The sequence below is a fragment of the Carex rostrata genome, chromosome 6 (assembly GCF_964058835.1).
Source record: "Carex rostrata chromosome 6, lpCarRost1.2, whole genome shotgun sequence".
Lineage (NCBI taxonomy): Eukaryota > Viridiplantae > Streptophyta > Magnoliopsida > Poales > Cyperaceae > Carex > Carex rostrata.
This window is the reverse complement of record NC_135923.1, coordinates 931,363-957,139: the sequence shown is the minus strand read 5'-3', so window position 1 is coordinate 957,139 and position 25,777 is coordinate 931,363. Positions and strand designations below refer to the sequence as shown.

At 35.8% G+C, this 25,777-nt stretch overlaps 4 protein-coding genes across 6 annotated transcripts; 2 read left to right on the top strand and 2 right to left on the bottom strand.

The window, feature by feature from the left end:
* The first annotated feature begins 2,111 nt into the window (after positions 1 to 2,111).
* On the top strand, positions 2,112 to 7,246 carry LOC144556030 (serine/threonine-protein kinase VIK-like). The gene is made up of 11 exons (XM_078304511.1): positions 2,112 to 2,495; positions 2,851 to 2,925; positions 3,564 to 3,680; positions 4,316 to 4,410; positions 4,610 to 4,730; positions 4,818 to 4,897; positions 5,138 to 5,197; positions 5,319 to 5,440; positions 5,856 to 5,941; positions 6,045 to 6,160; positions 6,885 to 7,246. The coding sequence occupies exons 1-11, from the start codon at positions 2,175 to 2,177 to the stop codon at positions 7,012 to 7,014; spliced, it is 1,323 nt and encodes a 440-aa protein (XP_078160637.1). The 5' UTR covers positions 2,112 to 2,174; the 3' UTR covers positions 7,015 to 7,246.
* A 141-nt stretch (positions 7,247 to 7,387) lies between these two features.
* LOC144556031 (transmembrane emp24 domain-containing protein p24delta9-like) lies at positions 7,388 to 10,685 on the bottom strand. The gene is made up of 4 exons (XM_078304512.1): positions 10,314 to 10,685; positions 9,245 to 9,454; positions 7,813 to 7,889; positions 7,388 to 7,705 (listed from the first exon to the last, which is right to left on the bottom strand). The coding sequence occupies exons 1-4, from the start codon at positions 10,524 to 10,526 to the stop codon at positions 7,561 to 7,563; spliced, it is 645 nt and encodes a 214-aa protein (XP_078160638.1). The 5' UTR covers positions 10,527 to 10,685; the 3' UTR covers positions 7,388 to 7,560.
* A 489-nt stretch (positions 10,686 to 11,174) lies between these two features.
* LOC144555757 (serine/threonine-protein kinase VIK-like) lies at positions 11,175 to 14,983 on the top strand. Of its 3 annotated transcripts, none has more exons than XM_078304178.1 (12): positions 11,175 to 11,732; positions 11,824 to 11,898; positions 12,336 to 12,452; positions 12,764 to 12,858; positions 12,982 to 13,102; positions 13,575 to 13,654; positions 13,744 to 13,803; positions 14,008 to 14,129; positions 14,239 to 14,324; positions 14,409 to 14,524; positions 14,610 to 14,732; positions 14,866 to 14,983. In XM_078304178.1, the coding sequence occupies exons 1-12, from the start codon at positions 11,430 to 11,432 to the stop codon at positions 14,891 to 14,893; spliced, it is 1,326 nt and encodes a 441-aa protein (XP_078160304.1). In that variant the 5' UTR covers positions 11,175 to 11,429; the 3' UTR covers positions 14,894 to 14,983. The 3 variants fall into 3 exon arrangements, with proteins under 3 accessions (XP_078160304.1, XP_078160306.1, XP_078160305.1); XM_078304180.1 differs by having other exon boundaries at positions 14,610 to 14,735; positions 14,866 to 14,973; XM_078304179.1 differs by lacking the exon at positions 14,866 to 14,983 and having other exon boundaries at positions 14,610 to 14,839.
* An 879-nt stretch (positions 14,984 to 15,862) lies between these two features.
* MTO1 (Pyridoxal phosphate (PLP)-dependent transferases superfamily protein) lies at positions 15,863 to 19,722 on the bottom strand. The gene is made up of 11 exons (XM_078304510.1): positions 19,171 to 19,722; positions 18,470 to 18,573; positions 18,284 to 18,357; positions 18,024 to 18,192; positions 17,698 to 17,757; positions 17,230 to 17,433; positions 17,064 to 17,150; positions 16,848 to 16,955; positions 16,616 to 16,711; positions 16,387 to 16,505; positions 15,863 to 16,174 (listed from the first exon to the last, which is right to left on the bottom strand). Exons 1-11 carry the CDS (start codon positions 19,583 to 19,585, stop codon positions 16,051 to 16,053), a joined length of 1,560 nt encoding a protein of 519 aa, XP_078160636.1. The 5' UTR covers positions 19,586 to 19,722; the 3' UTR covers positions 15,863 to 16,050.
* Between the last annotated feature and the right edge of the window lie 6,055 nt (positions 19,723 to 25,777).

Below are 25,777 nucleotides of genomic sequence, written 5' to 3'. Positions count from 1 at the left end.
TTAATTTTTAGTTCATTCTTGTAAAACTCAAATCTGTGGTTACTGCAAATGAGATAATATCGAGTATATTTGTGTTAATAAAATGTCATGTACCAGATAAAATTGACAAATTGGGGGAATTTCATGTACACCCTCAAAGATATTTGAAATTAGGTTTTTTTCTCCTCTTAAATTCATAATATCATATTTACTCTTCAAAATTTAAAATACTCACAATTTCCAATTTATTGTCTTTCTCTATTAAAACTCATTTTAAATTTATATAGATTTTATTTTACTCTTTTTTTTAAAATAAAAATATTTAGTATGTGTAAGAAAAATGTTCAGTGTTTTAATTTGCGATTTTCAAGGACAAATAGTTTTTTTTTTACTTGTGATGCCATGCACAAGTGTATGTCTAAATGTTATTGTGTATGCATCACAAGTATAAAATAAACCATTTGCTCTCAAAAACCGATCTATCAAAAGACTAAATATTTTTTTACACGGATTACATATTTTTATTTTTTAATAAAGTATAAAATGAGAACTTTATAAATTAAGTAAATTTATGAGTTTTTTAAATCTTGAAGGGAAAATATAATATTATGGATTTTAGAGGAAAAAAATACGTAATTTTGAAAATTTTCAGACTTATGATTAAAATTACCCCATAAAAATAGTACAAGCAAACCATATCTTATCCAACGTTGAATGATTCTAAGACGAGCGATTCTCTATATTTTAGTTCTAGATACTAAATAATTTATTGTCAATTAGGCCCTGTTCGGTTGCACCAGTGGGAATAGGAATGGGTACGGAAATTAAAAATTTTGAACTGAAAAATACTGTTCACGTGGGGAAAAAAAATTCAGTCTGAGTGAATTTTCATTTTCCCACGTGAACAGTGATTTTCACGGTGCAACCGAACAAGCCCTTACTTCTGTAATTGTTCCCAAGCAATTAATGACAACTCTAGATTATCTTAATCATAATTCATTTGTCTTGCATAATTGTGACATAATAGTAATATACATTTAAATACAAAGATTTCACGACCAAATTACAAATTTTGATTCGCTTAAATTATTTTTCTTATAATCAGAAAAAAAAAAAAAAATCTCCAGCAAACTCTTCGTATGATGGGTATCCCATTCTCAATATTATAGGATTAATTTAGTAATGCAGATTCAGAAACAGAAGATTAAAAATTTGATTCTTGCTTAAAGGGCAACATTAAAGATAATGAAAAAAAATTAAATGTGTTCTTACAAATCATTGAGAATTTGTAAAATAATGCTTTTTAATCTCTTAACTATGCCTTTTAGGTGTGTGTAAGGACAGATTTAGGTGTGTGTGTGTGTGTGTGTGGGTGAGGGGGGGGGGGGGGTGGAATTAAAAAAAGGGTTAAATCTCTTCAAAGTCTGCCCTTGATAATTAAATATTTTACCTTAGAAACTATTTTACACAGGTTGTCAAATTATGGCTTAGTAATAACCCGTTGAAGTCATTATTCGATTCCGTGTTCTTTCGTCAGAAGCCAAGCCTAATTCAAATTACCTGAGTTAACTCAAATTTTGAGTTTAGATCCTAACTGTCCGATCTTCTATAGCACGAATATTAAAGGATCCGTGCATTCCACCTCGGACGGCATTAGCCCGGATTCTGATCAGACGATCAATATCTAACCTCAAAATTTGAGTTACTTCAGAGTATCGGAACTCGAACCAAGTAGCCAATTTGCCAACCACGTCTAGAATTCGTATCCTCTGAGATATCTCAAACTTTGCGTGACTTTATGGAAAATATCAACCGTTTAAATACGTTCTGCAAGAATCTCAAAGCACACATAAAACTGACCCCCTACATCACTCGAATCCGTATCCTCTCAGGTATTGCAGAGGATAACCTCACTTTACGGTTTGAGATTAAATCTCAACCGGTTTGGGATTCGGGTCAGCATTGGGGCTGTATTTTTGGGATTTGAGATTCGTGCCAAGTTAAAAATAACGGTCCAGATCTAGTAATTGTAAAAGATTCCCTTATCAGGTATTGGAGAGGACGTGAATTCACATCACCCCGAATAGGCACCGGACACGTCGATACGCACTCCCAAGTCTACGCGAAGGGAGAACTAATTCTTCGTTCAAAAACAATCACATATTTCAATTGAATTCCGATCTACAGAAGCTTCGATGAGCGGAAAGAGCGCCAGCGAGGGAGAGAGCGGTGGTTCGTCGGGCTTGTCGTCACCTCTCGATGGGTCGGAGAAGGAGGAGAGGAAGAAAGAGAAGGCACGCGTGAGTCGAACATCTCTCATCCTCTGGCACACGCATCAAAACGACGTCTCAGCTGTGCGGAGGTTGCTAGAAGAAGATAAGGAGCTGGTTAACGCTCGGGACTACGATAGCCGTACGCCCCTCCACGTGGCGGCCCTACATGGCTGGATCGACGTGGCACGGTGTTTGCTTGATCATAGTGCTGATGTCGACGCACTTGATCGATGGAAAAATACTGTAGGAATAAATTCACTTCTCTTGCTCTCTCTCTCCCTGTTGCTAGATCTAGCTCTTTGATTTGACTAATGAATCTTGAATACAATTTATATATCTTCTCTGCGTGGTTTGAACAATTGGACCCAAACTATTGAAATTTGAGAACCGCTTTTCAGTGTATTTATAGCTGAAAGAAAGTAAAACTATACAAATTCAACTATAAATAGCAAGATGATGGATGATTGATGAAGGACAGTAATTGCAAATATAGCTAATCTGAGATATATTGTTTACACATTTTCCTTTTATTCTCCAATTTAGATTCAATTATAATGACTAATTGAGGTTATTTTATTCATATATCCTTTTATGACAGCCTCTTGCAGATGCAGAAGGAGCAAAGAAGAAAGAAATGATTGAACTGCTCAAAACTTATGGCGGTCACTCATTTGTACGTAATATGGACTTTTATTTGATACTTTAATTAATTTACTCGGCCTTAAGTATGGCTATCTATTATATAACACATATCGTAGCTAGATTAAAGGATTTGAAACTTCAGCTTGGAGAGCTTATTCATTTCATGTTTGATAATTCCCAATCCCAATTCAGAATATATGCGGCTTCTTTAAGTAATAACATTTAATTTGTTTCAAATAAGCACTACCATGGATATATTCAGAATCCGATGTAGGGTGCCTGATGTCAGTGCTGGTATAAACTCATAACTATTTGTAGTTGGCACCGGTTGATCCCAGTTGGTTTTTTGTTCTTTCTTTACTTTCATTTATTTGGACTACTTATTTGAGATTATTGGGTTCTCAAATGAATCTGTCGATCACATGTTTAAATAAACATAAGAGTGTACAAAACCTCTATACAATCATAGTGCTTGTGTGAACAGAAACAAAATTTCAGGTCCTTTAGAAAACTACAAGTATGTGATAAACAGAGTATTTCTTCGTTTTTTGCTTATCGTTAGATAATAGTTAGTGTTGCTACTTGCATAAAGGTTTTCCGATGTATGATTTTTTTATATATATTAGGTTATAGCTTATCAATATTACTATTATCAAACTTACAATACAGGGACAAAATGGAAGCCATTTTGAGCCAAAGCCAGTCCCACCTCCTTTGCCTAATAAATGTGACTGGGAAATTGAGCCCTCCGAGTTGGATTTCTCAACTTCATCTGTTATTGGAAAGGTTTGCCGGCTCTAAGTAATGTTTATTATTTTTTTGTGCAAAACATCAATCTACCTTGATTTTGTGACTATGATTGGGTTTCATTTCTAGCCCACCCCAACTTGTTTGGGACTAAAGGCTTGGTTGTTGTTGATGTTGTTGTTTTTGCAAAACATCAATAGCAACTATTTTGCAAACTAAGAACAAATGCCTTAGGTGCAATTAACAATTTAACCTTACATTTACCATTACATAAAACCCTGCCCTTAGATCAGTGTGGTTGAAGAGAGTGTCTTACTTCAAATTCCGAGAACATTGCCGTGCCGTTTTCAATAACCCTTTGTTTTATGCTGAAGTTGAACTAAGCATCAGATGTTGTTTTGGAGGTTTCTGTATATCAATTCTGTGGCTATTTGATTGAACTAACACGAAAAGGTCTGGAGTTTTTGATAATTTTTTGGGTCGACCAATGTGTCATGTTAACAGCGGGGAACAACAAGTAAGATCATTGAGGTTTTACTAGATCTGTTGGATATTAATCGCTTATTAGATGTACATTTGTGTATAGTTTCCAGATTCCTTATATTTTGATTTTCTTTAGTCCTTGTATTTATTACTTATAACCTCAACCTTATATAAGTAAAATTACATGACAGGGTTCCTTTGGTGAAATTTTGAGAGCATACTGGCGTGGGACTCCAGTGGCAGTAAAGCGCATCCTCCCCTCTCTATCAGACGACAGATTGGTGACGTAAGTCATTTATTTTGAAATTTGAATGGATTTTGCTTGATATAAGACAAGGTTTATAATTAACTTAATTAGACTTCAAAATTGTGACCCTGTTGATGTATCCATTTAATGTTGGTGCAATAAATGGTTTTGCTTGCTGCATCTTATTAGCATCCGATACATGTTAATCTCATTTGTTGCAAAAAACAATTTAATGCAGCCAAGATTTTAGACATGAAGTAAACTTGCTTGTGAAGCTACGCCATCCTAACATTGTCCAATTTCTTGGAGCAGTTACTGAGAGAAAACCACTTATGCTAATCACCGAGTTTCTTAGAGGAGTAAGCATCTTTTTTCTCTATAAACATATACTAAACTATCCATCTCATAAATAATTCCATAAAATATCCTTTCCTTATGTTTTTTAGGGTGATCTGCACCAATATCTGAAAGAGAAGGGTGCACTTAGCCCGTCAGTTGCTGTTAATTTTGCATTAGATATGGCCAGGTATCTTTTAATGCTTTACACATATCCTTGGTACCTTGTACCTTGTTGTGATAACTATTAGCTATGAATAGTAAGCACTTTAAGCTAAATCATTTTAGAAAATATATCCTGCTGGTTCTATGATGTACTATGATAGAATTTCACGTGTAATTTACTCCATTTGGCCCAGTAGCTATGTTGTACTATGATGACGTGGAACTTTTCTCCATACCCTCAATCCTTGTTTCTCTCTTTCTACAGGGGCATGGCTTATTTACATAACGAGCCTAATGTTGTTATCCATAGAGATCTGAAACCAAGGTACTACTCTTGTTGTCAATTTCACCTTTTTAAATTATTGTATTTTCTCTCTCTCGATGCTCTAGCTCTCAAGTTTGCATGCTGCAATAGATAGCTTAACTTGCAACTTTTGGCCTTTCAGAAACGTTCTTTTGGTTAACTCTAATGCGGACCACCTAAAGGTCGGTGACTTCGGGTTGAGCAAGCTAATAACTGTAAATCATGCTAATGACATCTACAAATTAACTGGAGAGACTGGCAGTTGTAAGTTTTTAACAATCATGGTTTCCTGTCTCTGTCAAATCTTACGTGCTTTCTGACATCTGTACCAATTAACAGTTTGCACTAATTTATATGAACCAATTCACTTTTTATGTAATAAATATTTTGATAATTTGAGACCGCTCTATGCTAGAGTATTTTATAAAAACAATGACTTGACCCAATTGATCCACCAAGTATTATGTAATTTTATCAGATTTTGTTTGTGATTCAAACATAAAGGTTTATCTTATCCCCACCTGTACAAATAGAAACTTCTCTGGGGGGTTGTGACAGACTAAATTTACCTAGTTTACAAATATTGGTGGATATTTGTTCAAAAGATTAAGCTTTTTAGAGTGCATACCAATAAAAGTACCATTTCTAATCAGTTCATACTCTCTCTTTCTCTCTCAAGACCGGTACATGGCTCCTGAAGTATTCAAGCACAGGAAGTATGATAAGAAAGTTGACGTATTTTCTTTTGCCATGATATTATACGAGGTAACCTTTTATCTCATTTTAAAATGCACACTGATTGATCAATTATGCCACTATCTCTTTATCATAATAAAAATTTATTCTTTCTTTTTTAATTTTGGTGTAGATGATTGAAGGGGACCCACCACTATCAAATTATGAACCCTACGAAGCTGCTAAACATGTGGCGGATGGACATCGTCCGTCTTTTCGTTCAAAGGGATTAATCCCCGACTTGAAAGAGTAAGTTCCTCATAGCATTGTCAAATTGTAACTGTTGGGATCTTAATGTTGTTGCTCCTATAGTTTGAAATTTTATTAATATCATTTTTTGTGATGTTTGTATCCGTTTCAATAACTTACCCAGAATTGTTGTCCTTGTACATTCTGAGAAGAGCAAAAGCTTTAAAAAAAAATCGTCCTATATTTCCGGCTGAGCTCCACATTGTAATTATATAGAGTTATTTATCAGGAATGGGGGGGGGGGGGGGGGGGGGTTGTTGTAAATAAATTTGTACAGTATCTTTTTCATCTTAATGGAAAAGTCAGTAAGCAATTACTACCTGACCTTCAAAAAAAAAAAAAAAAAAAGCCCGCTGAGCTCAAGTCTGGTGCAAATTGCTCAATCTCGTATCAAATCTCTCCCCATGAATCTAGGTTCTCGTTACTGAGTAAATGCAATACTTTTGCTATCTGAGTTATGCATATTTGTTTTGAGCTTACCCTAGTTGTCAGCAATTCAGACCCAAGACCGTAGTTTACACCAGTGAGCCAAACAGAATTGAGTTTATTTTGAATTTATGTTGTATAATCTTAAGATTCTATCTATGAGAAAGCCAAAGAATACAAGTCAGTCCTCCAACATGATAGAATCTTAAGATTTATAAACATAGCATGCATACTAACAAATTTTTAATCATAAAAGTTTCCATTTAGTGATATGAGTTGTCATTGGTTAAAATAACAGCTTGATCGAGCAATCTTGGTCGGCTGACAAGAACCAAAGACCGTCGTTTCTGGAGATCCTAAAGAGGCTCGAGAGAATCAAGGAAAGCTTGTCATCTGATAATCACTGGCATCACATTTTCTCCACTTAGTGTTATTTGCTCCGTGTTGATTGAAAAACATTTAACTCGTGCACAAGTTGTAAGTACAAAAATTAGAATAGACTGCTTGCAAATGACTTGATCAGGGTGGCTTTGGTATCAATTCAATGTATTTTAGTCACTTGGTTATTTCTTTTCAGATAATATAGTTTTGTTTATGTTTTGTATTCTTATTGGTGAAAATTATTTACCTCTTTTATTTGAGATATATTGTGCAACCAAATTGAATATAAATTAAAATGCTTGTATTCAACATGAACCTTTGTTGTTTTGTAATTTGCTTTTTAAGTATTGATTCTTTCAATTCAACTCATTGCTTAGTTTGTTCAGGTCTTTAAGATAACAAAAAATCGACTCATTTGGCTACTGTCAAGTACATACTAAGTTTAATTTATCATCTCTAAAGGTGCTTACAACTCTGGTAGATAAAAAAAAAATACAAGTTCTATTACAACTTACAAGTGAGGAAGAACTACCAAAAATAAAAATGAAACTAAATAATTTATGACAGACGAAGTTTGTATTGTTGAGAGGAATTCAAAGAAGCTTCTTTCTCTCGAAAAATGTCTTCAAGTGCCATATTTGTAGTCCGGCAACAGATAGGCACAAAATGAGTGATAGAAAACCGAACCAGGCCATCCTAGTATTGGTTGATCTATTCATATCTTGCATCTCTTCCTCTCTACAACACAATACAATAGTTTCATGTAAAACAAATGTACATCTTTGATTTAAGACAAGCTTTTGTTAAGTAATTGAGGTTGTCGGTAGAACTAAATTTAAGATCACCTTGAACGTAAATAGAACATCTCATCATGGATAGACTTCACAACATCCTCTAGCTTCTTCAACTCAACCTCCATTAGCTACACCATAAAAGTTGTAAAGCTATAAAATCAAATATTTTTCACTCAAGGATCTTTATTTAATATTTTAGTCCCTAATTTATCAAAGTTCAAATTTTGATTACAAGTGTTTGATTCTTAGCAAATTCAAAAGTGGATGGAAATATACTTTGCCATGCTGTCAAAACATGGGTGACAAGTAATCTTTTTAGTAGGTAATATGATGACATGACTGCTGATGTCAATGTCCATGTCATCACTTATAGAGATGATGTCACAAGAACAACTTAACCGGGTCAACATAAGCACCAACACCATCATATATCTACTAAAACTTCTATGTCAGCATTGACAGAGTGTTCATATAAATACTTACAAGGATCTCCATCCATCTTTTAATATAATTTAACAATACTGATTTGGTACAAATGAAGGATCTCAAGGACCAATATGTGAACCGTGGATTTTTAAAGGACTAAAAATGAGAAAGGGTGATACTATGAAGAACCATGTAATTAACTGGTTATAAAACTATTAAGCTCGTCATTTTTTTTTGGACCTATAGTACAAGAATAATACAAGAATTTAACATAAAGCAACAAACACTTTCTATAGATGACACATAGATGCTACAATAAGCTTGTATAAAAGAAGAGTCAAACAAGAATCCTCAATACAAGGTATCAGATGCCAGTACATGTGGTTCCAGACAAATACAACACGAATATGCACAGATGGTGGTAAACAAATCATACCATATTTTTTTCATTTTTTAAATCATCCATTATGAGTTACCTGGTACCAAATTTTTCTATTATTCTCTGGGAATTACCTAATACATACAACTAGGGGTGTTCAAACAATCAGTTCCATTAAAACCGAATTAAAATAGTCAAACCAAATTTTATTCGCTTTTCAAAAATCTAACCAAACAAAACTTGTCGACCGAATAACAACAGAACCCAAAAAAAAAGTAAATTTCGGTTTGTTTAGTTGACCCGAAATAAAAGAGAATAAATTTCAAAAGGTCAAAACTCAATACATTACACAAATACATTTAATAATCATAGAAATTTATATAACCAAAATAAGAGAGATTAAACCGAACCAGACATGACTAACCAAAGTAATTCAAGTAAATTTCGGTTTGTTTGGTTGAGCCGAAATAATAGAGATTAAACCGAACTAAATATAAAAAAACGAAGTAATTCAAAAATTCAACCAAACTGAACAAATTAAAATGAAAAACCAAACCATGTAATTCAAAATTTGACGGTTCCGTTAAAAACCAAATAAACCGGATCCAATGAACACCCCTACATACTATCTGCCCTGTTACCAAAATTTTTGGTAAAACTAGAAGAAATTGCATTTACCTCAACTTGGCCTTTCTTGGCAACATTTGACCAGTCCTTGGCAGTGACACCACTCTTCCATTCAAATTCAAAAGAGATGGTGGCTGCAGGTTTGTGCTCAGGAGTCCAAAAACAGGCCAAGTAATCGCCGGCCTCTTTCGTCACAAACGCAAAGCTCCCCGAGTCCACATTCTCTGCTGAGTGCATGCTCTCACCGTACGGTGACGTCACCTTCAAAATTAGAGAAAAGGGGCAAAAATGAGATATCAAACTTTGTTCTTTTAGTGTAGTTAATACAGAATTAAGTCAGGGTTCATAGAAGGTGGAAAAGGAGATTAGAGGGAAAGAGCAAAATTGATAGATCCAATGTTTGATTTCTAATTTTCTAAACAAATTTGCAGGATGCCATCTCATTTTTTCAGCTTCAATTTTAGCCCTCAATGAATCAAAATGTCAAGTCGTTCAAAAACCCAAATTATCACTGACACCGTAATGCTGTAGGTTTGTCGGTTGTGACTTTGTTCTTGTTTGGTCATCATTCACCCTTTCAGTAAGAACTATTTCCGAACTTCATTTTACACTTCTTTCTTTTGTGTAAATCAACCACATCTAACATTCAAAGATAAAATAATTTCATTCCTTGCGAAAAAAAACTCCTTCATAAACTTATTAATGCAGACAACAAAATGTGTCCTCCCCAATCTCCATTCTCTCTTCACCTCATATTATTATTAAAATCATAAAAACAAAGTAAAATGCATCACAAACTACCCCTCTATACTCATTGATATCTACATCAAATAGGATTAAAAAGGAATAAAATAAAAGGGGGTTTTTAAGTGCTTGTGAAGTTTCTTCTGAAATTGACATAATTTGTTCAACAAGCTATCAAGAACTCATTTCAGTATCAAGGAAATCTGGTTGCTAATTTATTTAAAACAATTCCAACAAAATCTACATACATAAACTAAGGAGCAACTACAGTTGGATAACAAAATAGGCTTTCCCGAAGACATCATTTCTACCATAGCTCAATCCAAAAAATCCCAAAACCTGAAAAAAGAAACAAAAAGAAACAATTGATTTAGACCTTGATAGAGACGCGATGCGACTCAGGGAGAGGCACAGATTCGGAAGGGTTAGCGATGGAGTACTTCCCAACAGTCATGGCGTTGATCTTGATCTCTTCAGAGATGCATTTGATCTGTCCCGACTGGAGATCGAACCGGAGACATCGAACTGGAGAGGTCAAGAGGCATAGCACAACCAAGGCTGAGAGAAGCGCCAGAGAAGGAATCGCCATGAACGTATTCGACCTCTTCTTCTCTCTTCGACAGAGGTCGCGTATTGATCTATAAACCGATCGATCCCTTTTTTTGCTTCTTTTTTTCTTTCTTTTTACCCTTTTTCTCTTTTTACTTCTCTGAAAAGCTTTTATTTCGCTATCTTAAATTTATAATTCTATCCAGAGATCTTGATTGAGAACTTAATTGGATGAATTTAATAACTTGAGGTAACTCATATTTTAAGTTTAGATATTGACGGTTAGATCTGTATAAACACGAATATTAAAGTCTCGTATTCTGATCGGACAGATCCGATCTAAAATAAAACTTTAAGTTACTGCAGAGATTTGGCCTCGAATTGGAGATGGTTGAGGAAAACTCAAGTAACAGACTTTAGGTTGTCCGCGAGTGCAAGTATTCTGTAATATTATATGTAACGGGTTACTTGACATATCATATCAACCCGATACAGACGAAAATACCAAAGATGGAAAGGAGAATTGTAAATCTCTCATGGCCGCGAGGCGATTTTGGACCTGTTGACTTGTGTTGACCTGTTGACTAAACATTGACAAATAGATATTGCTTTCTTTATGAATTAGACCCTGTGAATTTTCACATCTCATTATTTGCTGCGAATCTTTTCTTTTCTTTTTTTCTTTCGTTTGTTATTATAATTTCTCTTAATGTATTTCAATAGGATGCAAGAATTAATCATTTGTGACATATTTAATACTAAATATAGACAACATATATGTTTGACCAAATGGAACAAATAATCCTTCAGTTCAAACAACTAAATTAAAAGTTCTAAGAATAGAAAGAAGCTGAAGAACAGAACAACCTCTCTCTCTCTCTCTCTCTCTCTTCCCTTCCAAAATGAAATAAGATCCACAAATTAAAATCTCCTCTGTCTGATCATGAGCGAGAAAAGCACAAGCGAAGGAGAGACGAGCGGTGGCTCGTCTAGCGGCACAACAGAGAATAAAAAGAGGGGTAAGGCGAAGGTAGGCCGGACATCTCTGATCCTCTGGCACACACACCAAAATGACTCGTCAGCTGTGCAGAGGCTTCTAGAAGAGGATACAAAGCTGGTAAATGCACGCGACTATGACAGCCGTACACCCCTCCATGTCGCTGCATTGCAGGGCTGGATTGACGTTGCACGTTGTTTGATCGATCATGGTGCTGATGTCAATGCTCAGGACCGTTGGAAGAATACCGTGCGTATGAATATATATGTCAATTTTGTTAATATGAAAATTCATACATTAAAAAATTAATGTAAAAAACTGAATATTGGTTTCTTGATAGCCGCTAGCAGATGCCGAAGGCGCAAAGAAGTACCTGATGATTGAATTTCTTAAAACTTATGGTGGCCTTTCTTATGTAAGTGATGTAGTTAGCATGTTATTGTTTACATTTAGCGGTAATTAATTGCGTGTTATTTTAGGCTAAACATCCTCATAGCTATCTTTTTTTTGTGTGTGAAAATGATACTACACAGCAACCAAGTATGATATGAATTTCAACTGTTGCCGTTAAGGTCGAATTGACATTCATATACCAGTACTGGACCTTTTATTATGGTACCGATCGATACTTTAATGTACATATTTGGTGCTTTTTCTTTGTAAGTTCTGTTGGATTTATCTTGATGTAAATGAAAAATAAAAGAAAATAAAAAAAAATTAATTAGTTAGGGACCAAATGAACTGCAAACCATTTCAAACTCAAAACTATGAACAGCAAATATATGTATCAAACTCAAAACATGATTACCTTGCAATGCTTTTAAATTACTATCTTTTCCTGCTTTGTTTCAGGGCCAAAATGGCAGCCATAACGAACCAAAACCGGTGCTCCCTCCCTTGTCTAATAAAGGTGACTGGGAAATCGACCCTGCTGAGTTGGATTTCTCAACCTCATCGATAATTGGAAAGGTCTGATATAATATATTTCCTGAAATTTTATTGCTGCATTTTGGTCTGGACCACATAAAGCACATTCATTAGCAATCTGATGTGTACCAGTATGACAATCTGGTACCAGACTTGGTAGATAGCAAGTGTTTTTCTATTTCATGGAGCACTAGAATTTAAAATTTAATAAATAAACATGCTCTACTTCCATCTCTAAAGTGTGGGACATTTTTCAGATGTTATATTCCAGATATATTTACGGTATTTGAGGTATACCTGTACCTTAGTCATGTTAATTTATAGTTTATTTGTGTAAATTCATATTGCCTCAGGGTTCTTTCGGTGAAATTCTGAGAGCGAATTGGCGTGGGACACCTGTAGCAGTTAAGCGCATTCTTCCTTCTCTGTCAGAGGATAGACTAGTGGCGTGAGCGCTTCCCATGCTTATTACAACAAATATTGCTTTTGATGTCAATTTTGTTTTGTTTTAATGCCAGTATATATTTGTTATAGTACCATTATTTACTATTGCTTTTTCGATTTATTACAGTCAAGATTTTAGACATGAGGTCACTTTGCTGCTGAAGCTACGCCATCCGAATATTGTCCAGTTCCTCGGAGCAGTAACAGAGAAAAAACCGTTGATGTTAGTTACCGAGTTCCTCAGAGGGGTATGTGTTTTTCACTACTCAATGAGTGAGATGATGGTACTATGCATCACACAGATTGGTTCGTATTATTGATCAATATCTTCGTTTTCAAAGTTTGAATAATCGATCCAAACCGTTCAACATGAATCTCCATATGAAAATGTACTTGCAGACTAAACTTTATATTTTTTTTAGAATTTTTTTAGATAGGTAGAAAATCACTACTTTTGAATGGCCTGGAATTTTTAGATCAAGTAATTTTCTACCTATTTAACAAAATAGTAAAAGAATTTAAAAAATGTAAAATTTCATCTACAAGTACATTTTCATATGAAGATCATGTTGACTATTTGGACTTTGAAAACAGAGATATTGATCCGTAGTATGGACCAATTTGCGCTATGCACAGCACTATAGTCTCACTCTTTCTCAATTTATTGTACCAGCATATGGTATACATAATCAGAATGTATTGAACCTGTGTAAATTTTAGGGTGACCTACACCAGTATCTGAAAGAGAAAGGTGCTGTTAGTCCAGCAACAGCAATTAGTTTTGCTCTAGATATTGCCAGGTATTTTATTTGCAGAATCAAACTAATTAGTAATTACTGTTACACTTAAATTTGAAATAAGGTAATTAACCTTTTGTTATTATTAAAAGGGGAATGGCTTATCTTCATAAAGAGCCCAATGTCATAATTCATAGAGATTTAAAACCCAGGTTTGCAATCCTTTTTTTTGCCCCTGATATCTATTATTATTCTTCTTCAAAGTCTTTATTCCCAAACAAGTTAATTGGGGTAGGCTAGAAATGAAACCCAAACCGAAGCAACAACACTGGGACTTCCCAGGAGGTCATCCATCCTAGTACTATCCTGTTATTATTATTATTTTAGCAAATTGACTGAGGTATTTGCTTTTCTAGAAATATCCTGTTAGTGAACTCGAGTGCCGACCACTTAAAAGTAGGCGACTTCGGGCTCAGCAAGCTTATAAATGTTAAACATGCAAATGACATATACAAGCTAACTGGAGAGACTGGCAGTTGTAAGTGCTAAAGCATGTATTTCTTTTCTTTTCTTTTCTTATAATAAAAGGAATACATACACCATTAAGATCCCCTTCTTATTTGAATTTATATACATACAATGCTTAGATCGTTACATGGCCCCTGAAGTCTTCAAGCACCGAAAATACGACAAGAAAGTAGATGTATTTTCTTTTGCAATGATAATTTATGAGGTAATTTTGAATATACATTGATCATAAATGACTTGGTTGATGATAGAAAACCTTTTCAATTCCTTGATCTGATTTTGAATTCAGATTCTTGAAGGGGAGCCGCCACTTGCGCAGTTGGAACCTTATGAGGCGGCAAAATGTGTGGCGGATGGACACCGGCCAATGTTTCGTGCAAAAGGATGTAACCCCGAGTTAAAGGAGTGAGTCTTGAATGCTTTATATATATACATTTATCTTTTGTTTTTAGTTTTTGTGAAGAATATACTAAATTTATTTGATTGAAAGATTGATAGATCAATGTTGGTCGGGTGACGTAAACAAGAGACCGTCATTTCTAGACATCCTGAAGAGACTCGAGAGGACAAAGGAAAGCATATCATCTGATCATCACTGGCATCTTTTCTCCACGTAGTAATTGTTTTTCACTTTCCAAAAATGTAAATTCATGGAACAAATTAAGCTATTATGCACCAAATAGAATAAATAGGTTATAGTTCACAACATTTGTTCTTATGGCTTTTGTTCTTCTTCTAATTTCTAGGTATGATTGTGTTCATTTGGGGTCCTAATTGGAAGTTCGGTGTACTCCTTGATTGTTTTTGCAAAAACAAAATGTAACCGAGGGGAATTGTGAGTTGTGACCATCTACCTGATCTACTAGGCCATTTACTTCCAGGATCAATCCCTTGATTGCATCATGGCTTCGCCTTTTCATTGTTGGGTGATGGTCTCATGGACATAATACCTAATCTAATGTTTCGATTAGTTTTCCCTTGCTTGACGTGCAAAAAGACCGTGTAAACACTTGGGCCATTAATTGGATTTTCTTTCTGATTTTTCTTTTTTTAAAAAAAATTGGATTTCCACCTGTTTCATTACGAAACTAATGAAACAAAATAGTTCATACAAAATGGTGCATAGCACCGAATATCCAAACTAGTGAAACATCTACCAACTAGTATCGAGCATCTACAATACATGGTAACATGCCAGAAAAGAAATCAAACTAATATCTCTAATAACACTAAAATCAATCACTATCACTAGTAGTAGTTCTTTCTTTTTGAATACAAGTATAGTTGTTAATATCATAGCATGTTCTCTAAACTTTTGCTCACAATCTGATTCATCTGCCAGTGGGGGTAGCCTCTAGCCCAAAAGTGTAAGAATGGCAAGAGAGGTTAAAAGTTTGCGTTATTAAAGGATTTCCTTTTGCCTCTCCTTTCGCTGCGTACTTATTTTCCATTGGAATTTACGCAAGAACATTTATGCTTCAACAATGAACGCCATATCACCGTACCAGAACAAATGGAATGTATGAGAGGGCAAGCACCAATAACGAGCATAAAATGACAAGTAGAACTACCATCTAATATTTGCAATTATTAGTACCTAATTTCACTATGTAAACAACCACTCACCTATATATAATTTTTTTTCCCCTAATTTGAACACTACCAAAGGGCTGCTATGTATCGAGTAATATAAAGTTGAGAGAATCACAAAACATAATATGAGCAGAGAGATTAACCAAAATATAGAGAACAGAACATTCGCACATTCAATTAAAAATAAGTTGAGGACACACTGGATCCCTGCACATCATACAACAGAGACAAACAAAACAATTAGGTGAAAGGACAACAACGGAGAAACTGCAAAAGAGGAAAGAAAATAGAAATAAAGATCACAACAGAGTCTAAATGACAGGATCAGGTAAAATCCTCTATATCTGATCCAGGGCTTGAACGATATCGGCCTGTAAGTCGTCAAAATCCTCTACACCAAAGCTGAACCTCACGAGGTTGTCCTTTATACCAAACTTCAGTCTCTCTTCTTGAGGTAAATCCCTGTTCACCAAAAAAAAATTATAAGATTAAATTGTTAGCAAGTTGCAAAGCATTAAGAATTTAAGATTTGATTGAAATGTATAAAGCATTGATAGGAAATTGTCGAATGTAACAAGAACTAGTGTTCTGTAAACAGAGTTGGATGATTTCAATGGATCAAAATTTAATCTTGTAAAGAAAGTGTAATATTGAGAAGTGTGTATATATAGTACCAATAAGACATGATGGCAGGCTGGTCTACAATGCTCTCAACACCACCAAATGACGGGGCGAGATAAGGAATCTTAAGGGAATCAACAAATTTCATGGTGGACCTCAAGTCACCAACAACCTGAAAATCATAACCCAATCAAAGAAGAACAATAATTATCACTTCTCCAAGAAAATTTAAGTTTAAATCTCTCAACTGTCAAAGGTCTGTATAGATAGAGACAAAGTTACCTCAAAACTGACAACACCACCAAAGCCGGACATTTGACGCTTGGCAATGTCATGCTCTGGATGACTTGGCAGTCCAGGATAATACACGTGCGCAATCTGCTCAAAAATAAAATAAAAAATAAAAATCAATAATTTTGTTAACAGTAACCAATATAAACTGAAATAATAAAGGAGAAATAATTTAGTTAGCACATCTCTGTATCTCTCTCCTCGTAGAGGTCAGTGTATTTACCTTTGGATGCTCCTCTAAAAACTGGGCCATCCGCAATGCAGTATTATTCTGATGCTGTACACGAAGATGCAGTGTCTTCATGCCTCTCGAGATCAGATATGCAGCATTCTACAAACATGCAAAAGCCATTGTGAAATGAAAAGAGAAACTACCAATTTAAAAAAACTATAAAATTAACAAAGAAAAGCAAAATATAAATGAGCAAGTATAGCTTACTGGATTGAGAACACCCCCCACTACATGATGGTACTGGCGAATTTTAGAAATCAACTTCTCTGGACCACTGATGCACCCTCCTAGCACCTACACAACACAAGCACTCGCTATTAATTAAAAAGTAACCTATAAAGAAGTTGTAATAATTTAATTGAACTTCACTCACATCATTGTGACCAGCAATGAACTTGGTAGCAGAGTGTAAGACAAGGTCGGCACCAAAAGTCAAGGCCTTCTGATTGACCGGAGATGCGAAGGTGCCATCGATACATACAACAGTTCCGTTGCTGTGACACAGTTTTGAGACCAATGCTATATCAACGCACCTGAGGAATGGGTTTGTAGGTGACTCTGTGAAGAAAACTGATACCTGGAAGATAAACACAAGTACGATGTGTTGATTATATTGCACTAACCAACTTACTGCATTAAATAGTCGAGCTAATAATTGAACATGTCCCTGTTTTCTAAAAATTGTTCCAATGTGCATAGAAACTACAAGGAAACCATTTGATAATAGAGCTGTGGGACTTCAATTTTACAACTGCTTGCTCTAAAGCTTGAGGTAATAAGAATGGTAGTTTTATTAACATTATATTATTAAAAGTATGAAACTTAGAGAGAGAAGACATACATCATTTTCGTTTAGTGCACGCTCCAAGGAATCCATATCAGCAGGATCAATCACAGTTACCTACAAGTAGAAAGAGACAAAATCAAATTACAAAGCGGGGTGGGGGGGTCATTTATTGGGTGTACCTCAACAATATTTGGTCGTAACGAGTAAATGTCAGAATATCCACTAGTCTAACACAACCAGCAAGGCAGAGTATATCCTAGATCTATACGCTAAGTAATTTTTCTACTAACTCAAAATTGATTTGTCATTGAATACATAACCAAAAATATTCAAGGAATAAAACCAGTGAGCAGCTATTTTCAACAATAATACATAATTACCGTAATGCCCATTTTTGGAAGTTCATTTTGTATGAAGATCCTAGTCTTCCTATAACAATCAGTTGTAGTAATGATATGGCCGCCAGCAGGAACAAGTGCAAGGAACATAGCTACACTAGCATACATGCCAGATGAGACAAAAACTGTTGACTCAGCTCTCTCCAATGCGCTGCATTCACCAAATTTAAGTTTAGTTTCTTTTATTTATAGTGCACCATTTAAAAATATAAAAAGAAAATACAGAGTGATGAGATTCATACTTCATCTTTTCCTCTAGAACTTTCGTTGTTGGGTTGCCGTACCGACCATACTCGTAACTAGCATGCCTTCCCTCCTGCCATATCACAGTAGAAATATTTAGCAATCTATGATCACAGATCCACTTATAAATCTCTCCTCACGGCCCAACAAAAATAGGAAAAAAAATAAGAAAAAAAATCAAGAACCTTGAAATCGATCAGTTCATCAGAGTTTTTAAACCAATATGCAGAGGTATTGACAACTGGGGTGGTGATTGAATCCGTTGTTATGCCGCGTCCGACTCTCTCACCTAATCAAAACATAAATGTAAATATGTAAATGAGATATCACCAATTTAATTCTTCATACATATGATTTCTTATTTTTATTTTTAGACAACAATACTCATTAGACAGCAAGTAGAGACTAATAAACATGCAAAGTTTTGGTAACTGAAAGATTATATTTTCCTATTTGAGTTTTAGCACAATCTCTGTGCCAGATCAAGAGACAGAATAGTTTGACAAATATTGACTTAAACAGTAACTTAATCACTCGATTTCCTCATCGATCTTCATTATTTAAGTATATTAATAGCAACAATACCATTCTAGATGGACTAATTCCATTGAACCGGAAAAAGACTAGTTTGACTGCATTGGACTTAACAGAATAACATAATCACTCAGCTTCTTCATCAATCTTCATTATTTAACTGAATAGCAACAATATAATTCTATCTGATATCATATAATAGTATAATACACATTCTATGTCAATAATGTCAAAAATTAAATTACTGAAAATCTAATAATGTCAAAAATTAACACTAAAGCATAATTAAAGGAGCAGCAATGATGCAAGCTAATCTGGAGATTGAAATTATTGTAATAAGTGATACACGTACCAGCATGAACCACAAGGCTCCCATCGGAGCTGAGAAAGGACCCCACACCAAAAGAGGCCGGGGACTGTACAACTTTGCTGACGACACCGTTACCGCTGGATCCAGATCCGGATCCAGCGGCCGTGTCATCGCCCTCCACCACCACCGGCGCCGTCTCGGCACCAGCGGTGGCGGAGGGAGGGGTGTCAAGGGGAGCCTGGCGATCAGACCACGAGGCCGCGACGATCTGAGCCACGCCAATGTTGCTACAGTTGCGGCGTGCCTTAGTGCTCAGCTGGCGCACAAAGTTGGGAGGAAAGCGAAGAATAAGCGCTGAGGAGAAGGAGATGGTGGATTTGTGGCCAGAGGTGGAGCGGCTGTTGGCGGCGGAGGCGGAGGCGGAGGGGATGAAGGAAGCAGAGGAGACAACCGCCATTTTAGAATGGAAATTTGTCAGGATGGATTTTGATTGATCTTTTGTTTGCTAGGGTTTTCTTTCTTTCCAGTTGGAGAGTGACTTGGCTTTTCTACGGCGAAAGAAAGAATAGAGGTCGAGGATACAGGCGGGATTCAGATTTTATTGTGGCAATTTTCGAGGTAGTGAGGTGGAGGATAAATGGTACGCGTACCAACTCCTTGTACACGGGTTCTGCACGATTAGATGTCACTAATTAATGGAAATTAGATTATTTACATGTTTACATGTTTAACCTGCTTTAATTTCAAATCGGTTCAGTTCGAAATTGGTTCGAATCGATTCGAATAAAACTCGAACTCTTCTTTCCAGTTAGAAATTTAAATTTAAATTCAAATCAAATCAGTTCAGCTCAAAATTAGTTCGAAATTGAACTCAGCTCAAAATAATGTGCATTGCTTAATTTTATATTGAAATTTTCTTGGCTTGGACTCCTTAATAAGTGAATCTGGACCTTACGAGGGTTCAGGGGTCACTTACACAGAAAGGTATTAACAGTTCTAACTCATAAATAGTCAATTCAATCCATTAAATTTGTTGTTATTGGATTTTCTATTGAAGGCAAGGCAAGGGAGAGAGGTGGTTTGTTAATTTGGTGGAACCACTTATCTTTAATAAGACTATTTCTTAGCTGTGCTATTGTTTTTTACTTTTATGTTTTTATGTCTATGGATGTTGAACTATTGTACGATTTATCATATTTGATTTTGGTATCTATTTTGGGTATCAAATCACGTATGTTTGATTTCTATGAAATCAGTGATCATACCACTACTTTTCAAAAAAAAATTAATAAGACTATTTCTTTCTTTTATCATACCAGAAAGGTGTCTTTGATTCAGAAAGATCGGACAATTAATTATATTGTACTACTTTTTTAACATTTATGTTATCAATTTTTGCATCGTTAATTGATGGGACTACATATAATTAGTAATATTAACTTTGATTATATTTATATACAAAATATGATAGTTTTGTAAATATTTTCAACGAATAAATATTGAAGTTTTCGTATTTTGACAAGTTATATATGATTTGTGAAATTTGGAAAGAAAAGTTAGTAATTTTCAACTTTTAGGAGGATATATATGAATTTTTTTTCCAAAAGGGAAAAGGCCAATGAGGCAGATGCGGCAGCAAAACGCAGAGAACCTCATTTGGTGGCAGTGGTTGGTATATATATATCATTCATCTAATTTAAATTGTTTTTGGTGCACTTAGCTATATATTGTTTAATGAGCAAATTTGTTTTGTTTTGTTTTGGTATGAACTTTTGGCTGCTTTTATTAACCACTTGCAAAGTTAATAATGCAACTTGTATTATTAACTAATCTGCACCTTGGCTGTTCTCCCCTTTTCTTTTTCAACCATGCTATAAAAATAAAGGGATCGACTAACAGTCCCCCTACTTCAGTCCTCTATCTGTCCCCCGCACTAAAAGACAAAAAAAATAGTTAAAACGTGCTAACTACCACCAAAGAGCAAGATTAATGTTATTTTATTAATAGTCAAAACGTATAGTATTCATACCTACGAATTTATAGTATTCATACTTATTATCAGAACCATTCGTCATATGTAAACACAAGCTGGAGGGGACCTGTAACGACCAGGGGGACCGCTGACGTCTTGTGACAGCCTGGATTGGGGACCACAATCGTCTGAAAGCGACATTTGCCAAGATTGGGGACCACTACAGCGAATCTATATATTATTCATATCTAAATAAAGAAGTATTCATATCTAAACAAATGAAGTATTCATACTGACGATTACGAAGTATTCATACATGTTGGAAATAATTTATACAATTCAAAATTCAAAGTCAGATTCATCTCTCTCACTCCACCTCTTCCAAGAAGTATTCATACTGACGATTACGATGTATTCATACATGTTCGAAATAATTTATACAATTCAAAATTCATTGTCAAATTCATCTCTCTCACTCCACCTCTTCCAAGAAGTATTCATATCTAACATGAAGTATGCATATCTAACAAATGAAGTATTCATATCTAACTAATGAAGTACTCAATATCTAACAAATGAAATATTCATATATATTCATATCTAACTAATGAAGTATTCACACATGACACTAACAATATTCACATCTGACACTAATAATATTCACACCTGCCCAGATTGGGACCAAGAAATATTCTCAACAGACTAGTATGCATATCTAAAACAATGAAGTATTCATATCTAACTAAAGAATTATTCATACTGACGATTACGAAGTATTCATACATGTTCGAAATAATTTATACAATTCAACATTCAAAAGTCAGATTCATCTCTCTCACCCCACCTCTTCCAAGAAGTATTCATATCTAACATGAAGTATTCATATCTAACAAATAAAGTATTCATATCTAACTAATAAAATATTCATATGTTCCACTGTGACAACCTTCGCTAGGCTAGCATGGATCCCCTCAAATGGTGCACCACGCTCTCCCCGTCGAATCTCGACGGTGCACCACTCTCTCCTCGCCGGATCTCGACGATGCACCATGCTCTCCTCGTCGGATCTCGACAGTGCACCACGCTCTCCTCGTCGGATCTCGACGGTGCACCACGCTCTACTCGTCGGATCTCAACGATGCACCATGCTCCCCTCGTCGGATCTCGACCGCCATCACAACCATCGGCGTGGGTAGCTGGTGGCGAGCAGTAGAGGAGAAGAACAGAGTGGGTTTTGAGTTGTGTTGAATTTTTTTTTTTTTAAGAGAAGATTGAAGAGGGTGGATTTTGACCACGTGGGAGAACAAAAAAGGAACGTTGTTAGGGGGATAGATAGGGGACGGATTCAAGAGGGACAACATCTTTACTCAAAAATAAAAACATATACTTTGTTGAAGGTATGCATAATCGAAACAAGTCGAATTTTTTTTTTTAATACCATAATTGGAAAAAAAAATAAACCAAAACACCTCTGTTTTTGGAGGATTTCGACATTTACCCGAGTTGCACAGCCAATCTGCAGCTCATTTAAAAATAAAAAAATTTGGCAAAAAAAGTGCCAGTTGTGATGCAAAGTAGCTTTCACGATTCTAATTATCATTTTTACTAAACATACAAGTGAATTAGCAGAATAGTTTAAGAGAATATTCTACCTCAATTCCACAATATAAGCGAAGTATCAGAATAGTTTTAGAAAATATTCTATCTCAATTCCACAATTCTACTAATCGGCGTCATTTTTTTTCTCTCTGGCGAACAACCCCTACATATAAAGGAAGCTTACTATGACGAGATAGATTATAAATTTTATTTGGAAGGCTTCCATTGTGGCGCTGGTTTTGATTATATCTAATTTATTTGGAAGGATAATATAATCCTTTATATCGTATATCGTTAATTATATAAAATGTGAATTCTGCATAAAAAAATTGAAACAATCCGTTACTAGTAATTTCAGTGGGAATAATTGAAATATTGATGAATGACATCATTAGGGCTGCACAAAAAATTCATAATTCGTGATTCGATTGGAGTTTGAATCGAAAAAGTTCGTAAAAATTCGATTCGAAATAGTTCGAAATTAATTCAAACTAAATTCAAACTGGACCTGGTTCGTTCAAAATAGGTTCCCGAACTATTCTAGTTTGAATCTCAAAGTAACGTAAACCGTTGATTTCCACTTATAACTTATGTTCGCTGATGCCTTAAAAGTTAAAACATAAGACCGCCCAGTCATAAATCATAACTCTCGTTCTCAATTCTAAAACCCTAGATGACTTTTATCTCTCGCTTTCGGCGACTACGATCACTCTTTATTGTCATAAAAAAGTTCGTAAAAAATTTAATTCGAAATTAATTCAAACCAAACTCAAACTTAATTTGGACCACTTCTTCTGCTCCAGCATTGGTCGTGGTCACATCTACCCATAAATCGGCCAGTTATACCATTGCCACATCCCCGGTGGGGAGGTCCTGACCCAGACAGATGCCCCACATACGGTGCCATATGGGAGTCATCACGATCATGAAGAGAAGGGAAAGGGGATTTCTTATGTCCAGGGTCAGCTCCAAATGCTCCGAGATACGAATATCGATTGGTTTCCGTATCGTGCATGGTATCAACGTAGATGGCTGAGCCCGCTGACATTAGAGCAGACACGGCTATGGTATTATCAGGGATCGGTCGTTTGTTTCTGGATAGTGGAGTATCACTGCCCCGATCAGGTATCTCGACAGTTTGGCTTGGATGTTTTCATCCCGGAGTACCCGCTGATGGGTAAGGATGATACCGACAAGTTCCACAAGTAAGTACTATCTACTTAATTTCATTATCACTTTAATAATGCCACTGTTTCTCTCCTTTCTAATTAATTGTACTTGCAATACGGCGCACACTAAGCCTAAAGTCGACTGGAGCCAGCATTTCGTCTTGCAGTACAACTGGACTCGACATCCGGAGTAGCACTTATGGAGCCCGCCATCTACTGCGTCATTGGGTGCTGGTCCCGGGGATGTGAGATATGCCGTCTGGTACCAAAAATGGGGCATGTCGTCAGTCTACCTAACGGACCATTATGGCGACACCCTTCGACGTAGATTGATGGATTCATCCAGCAATTACATGCCTTGAGGTCCGATCAATGCTCGTGCGGTAAGTACAACTGAAACATACTTTAATTTAAAATTGCAAATTTTAATTACTTACTGTTGGCATAATCATGTTGTCTGCAGCTGTTGACCGCTATGAGAGGAGTTGGACACAGCTTGGTGTGCACGGCGAGGGATGCTTGGCGATATATAGGATGCCAGATGCTCGAGCACACAGCACCAATCGTGGAGATAGGCGATTTTGAAGGCCGCCTCGTTGGCATGCTGCGCGATGCTGAGGAGAACATCAATTGGCGGGAGATAAATTCTACACCACGAAATCCGGATTACCAACCAGAGGCCATCTACGCTCATGATATGCCGCCACCTCCTGTAGATAATTACAAGTTAATATTAAAAGTACGACACACACAATATTCTTATTTTCCTTGAATTGTTTGTTCTAACTCAGTTAACTTCCAATTATGCAGTTGATGACTCAGGTTGGGCGTTCCACCACTGGGTGTTGAATACCCAAGGATGGGATGCTTAAAGAAATAAATATGGAGTTCCGATAGAGCTTGGCCCGGTCAGTTATCGCTTTATATTATTTATTGCAGAGTTCTTTGTATGTAGTAAAACTAACATTATTTTAATCTAGGAAGGAGCACCTCGTTGGAATGCCGAGCCCAGTTTTAGCGTGGATGAGCTGGCCCCGTTCGATACAAATCCAAAGGTGATTGGCTCCCACAGACCACGATATGGAGTGGAGATGGAGCACGACTTTGAGGCTGGTGGGAGTGCATCTTAGACTGCAGATGGCTTTGTCTCTGCATTATTTGGCGCACCACCTCCTGCCACATATGCTGCAAGCTAGGAGCAAGATCCATGGGAGCTGCGTACACAGCCCGCTGATGCAGAGTCAGCTGGTCTATTGGATCCATGGGCAGCCAGTACAGGTACGCAGCACATGTATTATTAGTTTGTAATAATTTAGAAGTCAATAATACGATAAATTTGTTAGTTTGTAATAATCTAGAAGTCAATAATACAATAAATTATCATAAAGTTTTGTTCATGAATTGAATGTTTATTTATATATATATATCATTTTGTTGCCTTGAGTATTATTGCATTTATGGATCATTTCGAGTTCATGACTGAAATTGTGAAACTCCATAATATAGATGATATATACTCTTAAAAAGGTCACTGACCAAGGTAATTAGCAGGAACACTAATTACCGCTATAAGGTTAGTATGTGGATTAAAAGATTGTTAAGTTTTACAAACCACTTGACACGAGATGTCATTTTAATCACATAGATACATGTTCTAGGAACATGATATTTGACAGACCCCGAATGAAACATTAAATAGAATTGTGTTCGTGTTATTAATGTTTTCATTCAGTGTCAAGTTCTAAAGTATGAGGTATTTATCGTTCCTACTAAGTAATATGTATGTGTGACTGTTATCTAACGCTGTCCATAAAAAGCAGTAATAACGGTAGCATTTCCATATGTGTAGCTTAGCTAAGGAAGTGATAGTCTACCAAAAGTATTATTTGTCCCTCGTATTTTATACGAG